Here is a 17,001-nt window from a genome sequence, read left to right as displayed (position 1 = left end):
AGAATGGATGCCTGCTACTTTTCAGTCAAGGAAATAAGGAACAACAAATAGCATTCATCATTTCTGTTCGTTATCTTGTTCGCCCTCAAAGACATATACATGCTTGTATTTATTCATGCACATATGTGTAAAACGATTGGTCTTTCCTATTAGCAATGAGCTGAAGAAGAGCTCTGTGTGGCATGAAAGCTTCTCTCTGTCACCAACAGAAGTTTATCTCACCCACCTTTCCTAAACATTTGTGCAAATCCATTCAGAATATTTTTAGGAATAGTGAATGGCTAGAGTATAACTCTTTTGTGTACACTAGCTTTCAGCATCCAACCAGACCACTTTTGAGAAAAATAGAACTGAATCCTCATGCCCAACAAAATCATTAGTTGAATTCTGTAATAAAAGCCTTTGGTTTGCAAAGGAATGTGGCTGAGGCAGTCTCTGCTAGAGTATTACAAAGATGTGACATGGGCTTCAATTATGTAATGCACTCATGAAAAACAAGTCAATAAAATCATAAAAACTAATTAAATGTTTTCCAATTACTGTTGTAGTGTATTGCCTAACACATCCTTTCAAGTTGCCAGATGAATGAAAAATAACTGCAAAAATAACTTCTTGTACACTCTGAGTTTTTGCAACCTTGACAGTTAATAAATTTAATATACTTCATTCAACTTCAGGAGTTATTAGTTATACATAATGTAGTACTATAATGATCTTCACCCATTTTTGGGTGAATGTATTGCTAAACTAAATTCACTGTAATGTGCAATGCTGTATCAGTTCAATGATAAAAGCAATTCTTCTAAATGTTTGGTTTAGTGAATATTACTTGGATCTTTGTCTTCAAAGCAATTTGTCTCTCCCTTTGTAATGTATTTGTGTATGGATTTTTGTGTGTGTGCTAGTTGCTGTGTCCCTGAGGAATCAGAAAGTCATCATCCCCCAAACTCCAGAGGTTGACCCTGTGTCTGTGGCGAAAACCGTCCAAGTGCCAGAGCTTAGGCAGTTCACACTCTGCTTTGAAGCAACCCAAGACAGTGATAATAACAGTGAGTGGAAGGCTTTTTCCTATAGTGATTCTTTGTCAACAGAACTCCTCAGTTTTGGAAAGACCACAAAAGGCCACTTCCTATCAATCTCAGGCAAAGAGTGCTTAATAGACCGTGCGCTCATCACCAATTCTGATGGAAACTTTTTCACAGAAACTTTTGAACAACTGTGTCTAGTATGGGATGGCTTTTCTGGCAGTATAGGTGTAAATGGCAAGAGCACCTATCTCATTGTTTTCTGCTTGGAAGCCTTGGGTCAGTTTATCCCTGGCAATGGAAAATTGGTGTTGGGCTCTGACAACAAAGAAGTAAGCTCTTTAAATGGGGACATATACAACTTTCGTCTTTGGAATTTTACCATGAGTTCCCAAAAGCTGGCCAACCTCAGCTGTGACATGAAAGGAAACATTGTAGACTGGGAAAATGACTTCTGGAGTATCCCAACTTCAGCACTGAAAGCAGAAAACAACTTAAGCTGCGGTGAGTATGTTTGGCAGAAATAATTTTTGTTAATTTCACCCGCACCCCAACCCTTTGGCATTGTTCGGAAGGTATCTTGTACCGTAAGAAACTGTGTTTAGAATTACAGACAACAGCACTTCCCAAAAGGCAACCTCATTTGTACTAGCCTTGCCAACTCCATTCCACAAAAAATTAACTTTGCCCCAGGGTGCATCTGTTCCTTTAGTTTAATCAAAGCCCATATCCAGCCTGACTTCAAAAGACAACTAAGGAGGTTAAACTAAAGTTGTAATTTTTTTTTTGGGTGGGGAAGAAGGTTTTATATTCTTCAGGACAGAAGCAATAAATAACCAAAAGTAATGTGAGAAAAAAAAAAGTTCTCTGATCTTTCCTTTCCATGCATTCATTAGTTTAAATGTGATTTTAAGACAAGATTGTTAATCTTCTTGATTGTGGAGACATGGGGCAAGATAAAATATGTTTGCTTAAAAGTGACAATAGGTAGAAATGATACTCTTTATACAATGATATGGGCAGTCATAGTGCTGTACAAAAACGAATTAAGAGCAGAGTCCCTGACCTGAAGAGGTTACAATCTAAGGCCTTATCCTGGAAGCTTTTAAGAATGTTCTTTAAGCCATTGAGACACCATTAGACTACTCAAGTGCCAAAAGGTATTATTTTTTGTGTCAGAGTTTTGTTCATTGCAGGCTTGGCTGAGAACTTTAGATAGGTGATTTGGCCACCTTGATTCTCCCACTTTGAAGCTAAGATAAATCAGGCCCAGTTCATGAGTCTTAAGTCTATTCATTGCTGTGGCTCTTTAATGATATTGCACCAATAACAGGTTGTGAAGATGTTTCATAGCTGTTGTGATTTTAGTGTTCCAAGAATTATTCTAGATCTCTAGGAAAGAAAGTGCTCCAAATTTTTATCAAGGCAGGAGGCAGAACTTTTCACTCACCATGTCATCTTCTTTATTCCTTCAGGCAACATTGAAAATATCACTGTAGAGCTCAGGTATAACAACACACCTGAATAAGTTATTGTCCTTGTGTTTTTTATTCTTAGAAAACATGAAAACTTTTGGAAGGGATACAATAGATTTTTCTCTGGGATCTTTCCAAAATGAGACCCCCAAAATACTGATTCACTGCTTGAAATAATTTTCATTTCAAACTTCTTTCTAAACTGCTAGGTGGTTGTTAGCATTATTCCCACAGGAAATGAGGGAGGATCATGAGTGGGAAAGGATCCAATAGGCTTCAATTCGGTCACTCGGGCGTTTGGAGAAAAAAATTGAATGAACTGATAATTTGGCCCATTAGCCTGCAATTCTGTACTCTGACCCTTTGGTCAGTAGGAAGGAGCAGTGTGTGCTTTGTACATTTACTGTACACTCATTGTGGTGTCTGTGAAGAGTGCTAAAAAAAGCACCTATGCACAAAAACAAAACAAAACAGAAAATAAAAACAACATCCCAGAAATCTGAAGAGAATAAAAGAAGAATAAAGTGAAGGCAAAAATGGACTAAGATGAGAGGAAGCAATTCAGATTAAAATTAGTGTTTGTAACCTTCCCTTTGCACATCAGAAAACAAATATCTCATGATCTCAGCTCTTTTCATCCTTTCAATCTTGAACTGCACAATTCTGAATAATATTTAGGTTTGTAGACCACTAAGAAATGCTGTTCAGTGGTGCTCCATTGACCACTACAAAAACCACAGGTGTGGATAAAATCAGTCAAGAGAATATATGCAAAATTCTAAGGTGCGTATAGCAGATCCAAAGCAAGCAGGAATGAGTAAATCCATGGTGTGGATTTGCAAGCAACATTTGCTGATGGTTGGTGGTGAGAGAGCTGATTGATACATTGTAATTGAAAAGTTCAATCAGTATGTATTGATTTCAGTTTCATTCTGGAAGAAGAATTGAAACAAAGCATTGTTATTGGGTGTAAATCAAATTATCAGTAATTTTGAAGTCATGAAATATCCTAGAAAAAGTAATTCCCATTCCCAACCAGCTCGAGTGTGGGCTAGGGTCGTCAACTTCATAATTTCTGAAAACTTGACCCTGCTGCTCTAGCTCCTCTTTTGATATTTAAATGTTACGATAGTGCCCAAGGGCCAGAATCTGGATCTGCATCCCAGTGTGATAGGCAGTGTGCAAATAAATATGAAGATAGAGGCTCTGCCCCCCAAAGAATTTTATTAGCTAAGAAATAACTTGGGAAATTAGTAGTAGTGTTATGTGCAGTGAAAAGAGCAAAGGAGTAAAATCCTTACACAATCAGACCACACTCTGTTTGCTAAGAGTACAAAAAGGCCAAGCACTCCAAGGGATATATTACTCCTCTTAGGTAATTGTATATCTCCTGTTCCAAAGCCTAAAAGAAAAAACTCCAACACTCTTTTCAGTCTTTTCTCAGGCATGCTAAATGATTACATTACTACTGGCTTACCCAACTACATTTCCTCAGAGAAAGTTCTTTCAGAAATGCCATCTCAAAAGCTTCTAGAAATCCCCAAGGATGCAGCTGTAAGATTTTTCTCTTCTCGTCATCTTTTTGAGTAATAAAGAATTCTTTGTCAGACCAACCTTTCAAATAAGAGTTGATGAGTCAGTCTATCAGCCCCAGACAAAGTACTAACATTAGGGAGATTACTTTTACTGAATGTATTTTACTGATAAGGATTCATTTAATTGCAAAGCAAAGGTTTGTTCAGAAAGGAGATATCCATCCTGCCAGGTTCATGCTTTGGTGAAGAGCTGAAAGAAGCTAAGTCACAAAGCAGTCTGAACACTTAGTTGTGAATGCAGCATATTTACATGTGAAAGTCACTTGCATTATTGAACTCAGCAAAGAGTTAGTGTTTTCATTAGCCGTTAATGAACTTTTCAGACAAAGCTTTTGCTAATGGATTTATTGAACATATGAGGAGTGCATTGCTGCAGAAAGCCTTCTTTTGAGAAACAGCAATGAAGGGTCCTGTGGCACCTTATAGACTAACAGAAAAGTTTTGAGCACGAGCTTTTGTGAGCACAGACTCACTTCATCAGATGCTGGTCTTGGAAATCTTGGAAATATTCTTTTGAGAAAGGTGCCTTCTACTGACTTAGTATTCCATTCAGAATTTGATTTACACTGATATTCTTACGACTATGTAGTGGTGCACATTTTGTTCAGGGTTTTTAGCTACCTCATCATTCAGAAGGGTCTAGATTTCATTTCACTATGAAATCATCAGCTGCATTTGATACCAATAGTACATGTCCTTTTCCTACACCCATACAAAAAATGAGATGGTTCACCCATAACTGAACATCACTTTTAAGTGACTTAAGCAAGATATGTACAGGGTTGACATGCTTAGGTGATACTGATGAGAATATTGGAGCAGTTAAAAGTGTGTTGACATTTAGATCCTTATACGGTATCTTCTTTTAAGAAGTGCTAAGAGGTGACATAGTCTGGCCAAAATCAGGCTTGATTAAGACAAAAAGGGCATGTTTAGCACAGTGATTTTGCATATTTCTCTTTTAAAAATACAGAAATTAGGTCTGTTGCAATATGGAAGTTAAGGTGACATTTAGGTGGGTACCTCTGACACAGTTAATAGGGAATCAGCTTTCAGGGTGTTTTTATATTAGCCTATTAATATTAGGTGGGCCATGCAAGAGGTATAAAGACTCTGTGAAGGCCAACATTGCTCATGCTGATTTAAAACCAGATCAGCTAGAGCAGCATGCAAAAGACCAAACAGGCTGGTGTGCTCTCGTATGACACGCATATGACAACTTTGAAGAGTAGCGACGCATACTCCTCATTGATGCTTGGGAGAGGAAGAAAGCAACAGCAGCAGCTGCACCAATGGAGCCAGGATAATGCTCTGTCCCCCCACTGTGAACACCCATGCCGTTCAAAGCTTGGACTCCTCAGCCACATGCGAGTCCACAACTGATGAGCCTGTGCAAGCTCAAGATGTCATCGTCGGACACGATGGACTACCTACAATGAATATTAGCAAATGTAGGCGTAGAAATGCTGAACACAGGACCTCAAGTGGTTTGCAAAAGAGACACTAGAATTTAATGTCTTATATAAAATATGTAGCTCGTATCACTGTCCCATAGGTTCAAAACCAAAAAGAAGTCCTGTGGCTCCTTATAGACTATCTGGGAGTTGCAGTCTGCTGAAGCGGGTCTTTGCCCACAGAAGCTTATGCTGCAAAATATCTGTTAGTCTGTAAGGTGCCACAGGACTTCTCGTTTTTGCAGATACAGACTAACACGCCTACCCCTCTAGTACTTGTTGCCATACGTTCAAGGTATTCCATGGAAAAATACTTCAGTATACCTTTAAGACTGGCCTCTATTCTCTCAGGTCCCCAGGCAGTAATATCTTACCCCTGCTACATGGCCTCTAGGCTCCCTGCTGCTGCGTGGGGAGCCCGCGGGTCCACTTTAGTTCATTGTCAGCATAGCAATAACCACACCAGTTGCACAGTAGGGACAGAATAGCAGTAATATGCTGAAAAATATCTAGGCAGTTCATGATTCTAAATTCCATTTTCAGGCAGGATGTTCAAAATATCATGAATACAGATACAGGAATACTTGCTCAGTTGGTCATTGTGATATGTAGCTGGATTTCCACTCCAACAGAATGTGTGCTTGTTGAAATGAATAATTCAGGAAACACAAATACTTACAACTTTATCTGTTTGTTGTACATGCATACCAGAACACTAATCATGCCCACACCCTGCACACTGGAATGGATTGAATTACAGCTTACTTGTTTGGTATCTTCCTACACCATTTTTTTTCTGACTACTAGTGACATTGCTACTGCTGAGTTCAGAACTCTCTTGAAGATGGTATGTTATCCGTTAACTCTGCATGGGCACTGCAGCCACACTAACCACCACATTTTTAAACAATTGGGTGGAATTTTGCCACATACTGCTCAGTGATTTTCAAGGGTGCTGTGCAGCTAAGACTATGTCTGTATTGCCAAATGAGTGCCAAACCTTTTGTTGTTCACAGGTGCTTAACCCTACCCCCCACTCCAAAAAACAAGTTTTACCATGGCAGGTAGCAGTGTAAACAGCTCGTTGTTGGTGCTCGCCTGCTGAATACATGAACTCTGCTCATAGGGACGGGAAGTATTTTGTCAGCAAAGGTGCCAACAAATTGCATTTATGCTGCCCAACTTTTAGCAGCAATGCTGTGTAGCATAGATGTAAATCTAATGAAAATCTTGGAAAACAGGAGGATGTGAGATGCATGTTAGATAAGACTCAAACTTTCAAGGGAGTTGGATTTTCTTGGCATTGTCAGCAACCTAGGGAAAAAGGCAAACACAAGTCTTCTGAGCAAAATGGCATATCAGGTTTCCGACTGAGATAAACCAGAAAAAGGAATCACCAGCGCATGACTTAATGTATTTTGAGACATGACAATGTTATATATCATATACAGAACATTTTTAAAATTATTTGTCTGTCGTTATTCTAAAGGCTCATCCTTAATTCCCCCACCTACAACTGAACCAACTAGCTGTGCAAACCTTGGAAGCCTTTGTCAAGGTAAGAAGCCAAAGACACTTATTGCATTTTTTCAGTTTTACCAAGTCTTTTCTTTTATGACAATTTCGTTTTATTTTCACTTTTAAGGCTAACTTCTTAAAAAAAAAAAAATGTAAAGAAGTTCTTAGCTTCAACAGTTGCATGGTTGTATTATTCATAAAATATGTAAAAAGAATGTGATCACACTCTTGATAATACAGTCAAGTCCATAAAGTCTTCATTGTGTCAAAACCTAACAATCATATGCTCTTGCAGAGATGAACTGATTTCATTTTTTTTCTGTCTCTTTTTCCTCCTGCACAGTTAAAGGCTGTAATTTTAACTCTGGTAGAAAATCTGTAAATCAGGCGTAAAGTAATGTAATCACAGGAACGGATCATTATTTAGATAGTTTTAACAGGCTGCTGTGAGGCTTAATTATTTGTTTGTCGATATGGTTTCAGATTCACAGGTGAAAAATGTTATACAAATATGAAGTGTAATAGTTATTATTCACATAATAAAACTCTTAGGCTGTGTCTACACTACCACCTTCCTTTGAAGGAGGGGTGGTAATTAGGGTGTTGGGAGTTTACTGATAAAGTGCTGTCGTGCATAGGCAGCACTTCATTAAGCAAATTTTGTCCCCGACCCCGTCCCCCAACAACTCCGAAGTTTTAAATTTCGAAGTACTGGCACTCATCTATCCGCGGTGCACCTGCCGGTACTTCGAAGTTTTCCCAGTCCCTGATTATTCTGGCAAGATGTTCATCAATTTGAACATAGAACATTGCTTCTACTCGCAATGTGATGTAATGAATTAGGCCTGATTTTCAGCTATGTTGAGCACCTGCAGCTCTCACTATCTTCATCTATAATTTTCAGGCTTCAGTTCTTCTGAAAATCAAGCTGCCTATGCTTCCTGGACCTCTAAAGTGCAAAGACACTTTCAGTTTTTCCCGTCAAAGTTGGTTTAACTTCCACTTGTCTTTAAGATACCCTGTTTCTTTCACTGTAAATACTATCCACCTCCCATGAAGCACCTGGAACTTTGCCCCAAATGGAATCACAAAGAGAAAGCTTTCAATACGGTTCATGTCTGTTAACCCTTATTTATTACAAACTATCTAAGTTTGATGGGGAGCATCATAAACTAAAGTAGCCTAATGAACATTAGCAACATCTCCTGTTCTGACCCACGTAAGCCTGTTTCTAATTATTATTGATTACTGTCTGTAACAGTCCTGTCTTGGGGACTATGGTTAGTAGTCATGTCTGTAACTTCTGACTGCCAAGGGGTTGTAGGGAAGGAAGTCCAGGCCCCACCACTCCACTGAGCTACAACTAAAGCTCCTTTCGGCTACTGGCAACCCAACATGCTTAAGATTGTCCTCCCTGGGCCTCCTCTACTCATTCAACTCCCACCTCCCTAACGTGGGATCAGCCTCAGAGGTGGCTAGTACAGGGATTCCACATGCCCTGTCCCGCCCCTCCCTGCTCTGCTCTGCCCATGTCCCACCTCTCCCCTCTTCTGCTCTGCCCTCCCCCACTTCTCTGTCCCTGCCCGCCTCTTCCTATGAAAAGGAGACAAGTAACAAAGTAACAGACAGATTTATTCTCCCTCACTAAAAATCATGAAAGAAGCTTGTAACAAAAACAACACAGAATGAAATTTAAAAAAAAAAAAAACTTGCTGAAAATACACCTTTGTAACCCCTGCGGTTTGGTTGTGGGCCAGAATTGTATCAGAAGAGAACATGGCAGATTAACAGTTTATGATGTATGAAGTGTTCATATTGTAGAAAGAGTTTTCCAGCAAAAAAAACTATCAGTCTTTAAGTTTGTGTTCCCTGAGAATCACTGAATAAAATACATTTATTTTCCTAAGTATTATTTAAAATTATGTTAATTGTTTTGCTGAAGTTCTGTGTATACCCACAAACCTATTATTTGCTAAAGGGAATTTTCTGGTGTCACTTCACTATGCCAACTGACAGTGCAATTTTATTAGTCCCTACGCCTATGGCTACACTACAGAGTTATTACAAAATAACAGCTGTTATTTCAAAACACATTTGCTAGCGTCTAGACCAGGGGTCGGCAACCTGTGGTTCCTGGGCTGCATGCAACTCTTTAAGGAGTCGGATTCAGGGGCAGATTCAGCCACCCCTCCACCTCAGCTCTCCTGCTCACTTCCTAAAATTGCAAAGCGTGAAGCTCTCTGCCCTGATGCTGCTGAAATAATGGAACTAAATTTAATTGGTTTAATGGCCAGCAGGGCAGCGGGAGGGATCCAGTTGTTAGACCAATTACATTTAGTTCCATTATTTCAGTGCAGCAGGGCAGAGAACTACCTGCCCTGCAGTTGCGGGAAGTGAGCAGAAGAGCTGGGGGGAGAGGTGGCTGACTCTGCCCCTACTGGAGCCTCACAGCCCTGCTGAGGAGGAAGAGGTCATGGGAGGCCTCCTGGGAGCCAAGCACAGCTTCCTTCCCCATGGGGCGACTGCCTTCTCGCAGGCAGTGTGGTGCCCCCCAGCTCTTCCTCATTCTGCAGCCATGTCCCCTCCCCCTGTTTCCATTGGCAGCCTCCGGAGCCTGGAGCTGTATCCCATGATGCAATTTCAGCTTCTCCAGGACCCAGCCCAGATCCCTACCCAGCCCCAGGGCCCACTGATTCCATTGTTGGTGCTGCTGGGTGGGAAGCAGCTGGGAAAGTTGCAGGCACTTTCTGGCCTGAGAAGTTGGGGAGGGGGGCAGAGCGACCCAGAGCACCTGCAGGGAGAGAGCAGCAGGTGGGCAAGTAAGATCTGTATTCAGTGGCAGGTTGTTGCAGGTGTGCACAGCTGGAGGAGCGCCTCAGATGCGAGGGGTTAAGCCTGGGGATGAGGAGGGTGGGTTTGGGGCTGAGAGGTTTTAAGCCTGGGGATGGGGGCGGGGGATGGGGGCCAAGGGGAGTAGAGCCATTGCTCCCTTCTGTGTAAGAGACTATCCTCAGGTGCAGTGTCCTCATCTGCTGTCCAAACAAGGGGTGACAGTAACTTACATTTTCTAACTGGTACAACTTATTGTGTGTGGTGTTCTTAAAACGGGGTTACAAAAAGTATGGTTTGATGTTATTTATTAAGGATGGTCTCATATGCCCGTGCATTGCTTGAAGTACTGATTTTGTAACTGAATTTGAAAAATGGTTCTTCTCTCTATTTTATTTGCAGACCCCTGGTCTAGACTATGCACGCGCTGTTTGAAAATAAAATCGAAATAGCAGCTGCATTATTTTGGAATTGGTAACCCTCAGGGCAGGAGGAATAATGCCTGTTTTAAAATCTCACTCTTTCATTTTCAGAAGGAGCATGTAAATGCAGCGGATCAAAAATGCTAAAGAGGCACTGATGTGAATATTCAGTGCCTCATTTGCATAATGACAGCCACTTGCATCATCAAAAGTGCAGTTTTCGAAATGCAAAACAACCATCTTGATGGGGCTCCTTCAAAACAACCATCTTGATGGGGCACCTTCTTTGTGAAGAAAATTAGAGAGAAGGTTGCTTTTGAAAGATAAGATACTTCAACACTGGGCTGCAGAGTAGGTGCAGCTTAAGAGGATAGATTTTGGAAGTGCTGTGTAAAGTGACTCCTACTGATAGCAGTAGGAATTACACAGGATCCCACATGAAGATTTAAAAATACATTTCTTGAGAATATTTTAGATATAACTTTAATTCTGTTCATTACACAAATCTTAGTGGCGCTCATTATATCCGTAGATTGGTGTGTTGGTTTCTCAGTTTTTTTCTATATTTTCAGTCCCTGTGTAGAGACTTCTGTATTTTTTCATAATCTAGTGTTCTGAGTTCATGTGTCATTGAAGCAATCATAGAATCATAGAACACTAGGACTGGAAGGGACCTGGAGAGGCCATCGAGTCCAGCCTCCTGCCCCAATGGCAGAACCAAGTACTGTCTAAACCATCCCTGACAGACATCTATCTAACCTGTTCTTAAATATCTCCAGCGATGGAGATTCCACAACCTCCCTTGGCAATTTATTCCACTGTTTGACCGCCCTGACAGTTAGGAACTTTTTCCTAATGTCCAATCTAAACCTTCCTTGCTGCAGTTTAAGCCTGTTGCCTCTTGTTCTATCCTCAGAGGCCAAGAAGAACAAGTTTTCTCCCTCCTCCCTATGACACCCTTTTAGATACCTGACACGCTTTTAGATACCTGATATGTTAGATATGTTTAGATATGTTATCTATTTTCTGGTATTTGCACCACTCTCCATGGAAGATCTTATGAGATGACTCAGAATTTAAGAAGACAGTACAGAACTGATCTTGCAACCCTTACAGAAGTCTTCATGGATGCGGATGGCAGGACTGGGACCTACGTCAGTTCATTCACAATCATCACTTTATACAGAAGTTTGGTGTGTGCATATTAACATGTATAGTAAACGGTTTCCTTCACTCTCTATGTATGTTTTCATGCATTATTCCCATTGTGCTTGACCATATTAACATTCATGTTTCATGCAAATTCACCTTTCTCTCATCTTTGTTACCAGCTACTACTGTAAATGCTACTACTCCTCCACCACCCACTGTCACCACTAACATGCCTGATACTAATAGAACCGATAAACCAAATGGTAAGAGATCCAGTGTTACATTTTTCCTTGTACTGTATCTGGAACAAATGTGTTGTGTTGGAAAGTTATTTAAATATTAGAAATGTATAGTTTCCTTTATTTGGCTAGATTCTGCTTTTTTATTACACTAGTGCAAATCAGAAGTTACTCCACTAACGTCAACCACGTAAAACTTGTGCAGTACTAGTTTAATATACTTGCATATTTCTTGTATAAGAGATCTGCCAGTCAGGAACATTCTGTTAACATCCCTGTACACTTAATTCCACGAGGAAGAAGAAATGTCTTGACGGGATGGGGTTTCTGACATTTGGCCCCTTGTGGAAGGGCCAAGTGTTGGAAAAGCCTCTCCTGGCAGAACTGTCAGCAAAAGGTACACAAATGAGTTGCACAATTTGCGTATCTTTTACTGACAGTTCTTGGCAATCTAGACATAGCCTAAAAGAGAACCATATCTACATTTTTTAACTCTTGCTATTGATATTAATCATTTGCTAATCTTCAAAAAACACATGGTCAGAATAGACTGTTAAAAGAGGATAAAAATAGGCATAGCTTTGAGACATTTTCACACAGCTGCTGTTTAGATGCCACATAACAACTGCTTTTTCATCTGGGCCAGTGTATGTTCAGTATTGTCTATTCTCCATTGGTAAGTTTGAGAAGCCAAGTGAAATTTGTCTTAAGCAGCGAAACCACTTCCACTGAGTCAATAGGAATTTTTCCATTGACTTGAAGGGGAGCTGGATCATGTTTTATTTAGGAAAATATTCACAACATTGAATAGGGTGTCATTCTCATTCAGAAAAATTAGGGAAGCTTTCTTTTAATGGTAACAGCTGAATCTAGAATAAGCTCACTGCTATTCACAGGAAAGTGGAGATTTCCTTGGAGATTTTGTCACATTCTGAGAGATGACTTTCCTTAAGAGGTAGTGTAAAATGTCAGGGAAGCTACCAAAATACAAATTAATGAAAAATAATAATAGTATTGAATTGTAAAAAGCTATTATAACATAGCTATCATTAATTTCCTGCCAAATGTCACAGGACATTGCACAAAAATTATCTTCTGCAGCTATTTCATTTTCAGTAGATTCCACACAATTTAATCGATGATTGTCTTTTTTCTAACAGATGTGTTCATTTCTGTCGGACAGTTCAAAACTTACAATAATTCATTGTGGCATGTGTACACTACGGTTTATTGTAGCCTGTGTACACTATTGTAGAAATTACCCTAGAATGTAATAGTTTGTACCTATACAGGTTGAACCTCTTTAGTCTGGCACCCTCGGACTTGACCTATGCCATACCATGGGAGATCTATATTGTCTAGCATCATTACCAACACTTCCAGTATTTACTGGGCTCTTAGAAGACATTTAGGAGTAAATTAGAGCTAAATCATAGGACAGAACACTGACAGCCAGGACTACTGGCTGTAAACAAATTTTATGGGTTTTCAGGAAACTTGACCACAACCGTGATAAGTGGACATCTGGATAACTGATATCAGACCATGAATGTTGCCAGACCAGAGAGTTGCAAACTAGAGAGGTTCAACATGTACTTTTCTTCTTTGCTAGAGAAAAAGAGTCAGACTCTGAAAGGTGTTGAGTCACTTACATCAAGGGTTTCTATTGTGGAGCCAATCCCTAGATGTTCACACTGAACAATTAACCTAACACAAGTAACCTCACAGAGTAAGACTTGGATTTTCATAGCCATCTAGGGGAACAGGATGCCCCCCATTTCCACTAAAACCAATGGAAATTGGATTTCTAAAGCCAGTGCGTGTCTATAACATTCTGATCATAATTCAGAAAGACTAAAAGTTGAGGCCAAATTCATATTTAAAGTAAGCCAATAGCTTCCACTGACCTAACTGGTTATTTCTGGCATGAGTTGAATCATTTAGTTTGCATAAATAATGTTTCTTTCATCATTAACTATGTGGCTTGCTACATACAGACCTGCAGGAATTAAGAGTTCCTGCTACAGTTATCTTCAGAATGAAGAGAAATTCAGCTGATTCCTCCCACTCATTACTACAAGGGCAGCAAGATTCTATGATAAAAGGGGTCAAAAATATTGGAATTATCTCAACCCCAATTATTTGGCCAGTGAGACAAAGGCCTCTCCAACCCACTAAAAGTGCATCACCCAAGGAACAAAACCCAGAGAGAAAAAACGCACACAACTACTACTTACTACCTACTTCTGAGGCCACATCTCCTACTTCTGGGGAGACTGAAATTGGTTCCTTGGATCCTTATGTGGAGCATAATACTACAATGAATGAGCTGACACACAGAAGTGTTTTAAATCCTTCCAGTGGATTACTGAGTCATATAGCACAAATTCCAGCAACCTCCACAGTTGCAGATCATTCCAAGAATGCAGGACTTCCTCTGCTGCAGAGTGAAATTTTAAGTGCAGAACTACCATGGATTTTGACTGATAGACTGGAATACACTAATTCTGAATCAGCGTTCCTCACAGTGAACAGCAAAAGCACCTTTTATGAACACACAAAAGAACCTCTGTGGAGTTTTTCTTCTAATAGTCACACAACCGCTTTCAAATATGAAAGTAAAATCAGTGTCTTGGAAACTTTCGGCTGGTGGAACAATGCTGCATCATATCATCATGTCATTTCTGACATTCAAGAAGAAAACCATCATTCTCTATCTAGCCTCTCTGCTGCGTCTACACAGTATGAGTCATTGTTTCAAAAAAGTAGGCTGGACTTAATGGAATTTTCACTTGAAAACATTTACCCTGTAACCACTATGAAAAATATGAAAGATGATTCCATTAGTAGTAGCTTTTATATTGCAGAAGAAAATGATGAATTGCAGACTACAAAATATAAATATTCTAAGGAACATCAATCAGTAAACCTGAAGAAGATAACCTCCAAACAGACTCAACTTTCAAACCCATCTAGTCTCTTCCAAGATACGAAAGAAATATATAAGGAAGCTATGCTGGATATCCAGCCAACAGAAGCTCTTCTAACACTGGAAGACAGCACAGAATTGCTAAGGTTGCCCCCACACTTGTTAGCAACAAGAAAGAGAAGCTCAGAATTTCAACATGCTGTTACTAGTTCACCTGCTTATCAAGAACCCTTGAGTCATGCATATTTGAAAAATGACTTATTTTTAGTTAGGCCTTGGACCAAAGTGCCAAAAGAGCCTGATGAAGAAGCATCTTCTCCAGAAGATGAATTTGAACTCTTTAAGACACGCATTTCTACCAGCAACTATATACTTCATTCTTTAAAACCCCCAACAAATATGAAAAGAAATCCCAATGAGATCCCTGGAAATGAAAAATTAGAAAGTAGTTTAGGTGCAATTCCTAATGACAACCTACATACATTTTCTGTTTTTTCCACGCCTGAGCCAGAAAACATGAACAGAATCAGTAACTCCTGGAAACCAGATTATTTGGGCCTTCCAACACAGTCTGGCAATATTGCTCCTTCTTTATCAGCAAGTTTTTGGACTTTGTACGATAATTTCAAACGGAAGTCTCTGGAGTTTTCTGAGGAGCCTTCAGAAAACTGGTGGTGGGTTTCATTTAATAAACTACTTGCTTCCCCAACAGAGGAACAGCCATATATTAATTCCCGTACTGCAGCTGATAATATCCTTATGCACACTACCATCATCAATACGTCAGGTTATGGGACAGAAGAAGTGAATTTTTCAAGCTATATGTCATCTTTGGATACAGAAGGCTTTAGTTCAGTTGTTCTGGGGACGTCAGAAAATACAAGGAGGAAAATATCAGAGTCAAAAATAACCTCTTTTCCTTACATAAACGTGTCTTCAAATTCTCATTTCCCTTCACCGGAGATGTCTTCTTCATATCAGCTTTCTATGCAGTTACAGATGAGTACCTTTGATAATTTACATGAAACTTTCACTGATGAATTTAAAAGTGTTGGTAATTCACACATGCAGACATGGGATCAAATTGCAAGTGCTGATCAAATCAGCATGACCTTCCAACATCATAGTCAGACATTTGCTTCAGTTTTCTTCACTTCCTCAACAGTCCGGTCTTCATGTACAGAGGATAACTATATTGCCTGCTTAGCTAACAGATCATCAGAAAGTTCTGTAACCTACACAAAAGCTAATGGACCATTACAATCACAAAGCATTTATATGGTCATAGAGAGTAATCCAACAAGTGCTTTTGATAATGGAGAAAGTAAAATTCAGGCAGAGGTAGACATTGATTTTGCAGAAATACAAAGTTCACTGAGTTCTAATTTCCTCCCAATAACATTGTCTTTGGGAAAAACAGACACTCTTCATTCAGAACAAAAAATCAGTGCCAGTGCATATCCTAGCAGCTACTCATCATCATTGTACTTTTCTACACCCTCATTATCACAAAGCCTTCAAAATGATCTTGACCAAATCTCACCGAGCTTGGGTCAGCTATGGAATGTAGCGGACTTAGATTTTCTAACAAAGCTTGCAATTAAAACCTACGTAACCTCTATACAACAAAAATCTGTTAAAGACCCAGAAATCAGTCTGACACCTTCTCTTGCAATGGAAATGCTCTACAATGTAAATACCAGGATTACTACTTTACTGATGTCAAATAGTGAGTCAGCTCTTTCAAGAGGAGAATCGGAATGGGAGATATATCACTATTCTAGCAGACCGACTGAAGAATTTATTAACAAAGGAATGTCCTCTTTGAATTCCAGTAATATTCATTCCACTGATTTGCAACAACAGACAATGCCCCTATCTTTTGAAGCCCACACCAATTATGAAGAAGTAACAAATATCTCTTTTATTTTGGAACCAACAACATTTTCGATAGTGGACAGTGCAATATTTTTGTCATCTCCATACACAGAGAATTATACTCATGTCAATGATAGTATTTTAAGACATGCTGCAACTATACAGCTTTCTGTCTTGCACTCCCAAAGATCGGCTTCTCAAGTAATGTACCACCAGTCTTCTATTTCAGCATATGAAAATCCTTCGGCCAATGCACCTGATGGAACAAATCAAATCTCCACTCCTTACAAGCCATTGAATCCACTTACAAGCTCTCCCAAATTAACTTTGTTTTATTTATGTAACTTCTTCCCTGAACTGAGCTGTCTGTGTGGATCTGAGGTCAACAACAGTATGTCAAGGCATTAAACTAGATGTAGAGAAACTATCTCATTGCTAGATATGCATTTTGTAGAACTTGATGTAGAAATAGCTGGGTTTAATCA

The 17,001-nt window shown here is 39.6% G+C and overlaps 1 protein-coding gene across 5 annotated transcripts in view; it reads left to right on the top strand.

Moving 5' to 3' along the window:
- The window catches only part of ADGRG6 (adhesion G protein-coupled receptor G6), a 163,773-nt gene that overhangs the window by 72,008 nt on the left and 74,764 nt on the right, over positions 1–17,001 (top strand). For 4 of the 5 annotated variants that reach the window (XM_074988723.1, XM_074988724.1, XM_074988722.1 and 1 more), the window contains exons 4-6: positions 906–1,529; positions 7,039–7,107; positions 11,650–11,733. In XM_074988723.1, coding sequence (XP_074844824.1) covers positions 906–1,529; positions 7,039–7,107; positions 11,650–11,733 — 777 coding nt within the window. The remainder of the gene's footprint in view (positions 1–905; positions 1,530–7,038; positions 7,108–11,649; positions 11,734–17,001) is intronic. The other variant, XM_074988726.1, reaches the window with a different exon arrangement.

Source organism: Carettochelys insculpta, chromosome 3 (assembly GCF_033958435.1).
Source record: "Carettochelys insculpta isolate YL-2023 chromosome 3, ASM3395843v1, whole genome shotgun sequence".
In the NCBI taxonomy this organism is placed as follows: domain Eukaryota; kingdom Metazoa; phylum Chordata; order Testudines; family Carettochelyidae; genus Carettochelys; species Carettochelys insculpta.
This window is presented reverse-complemented; position numbering and strand designations above follow the sequence as displayed.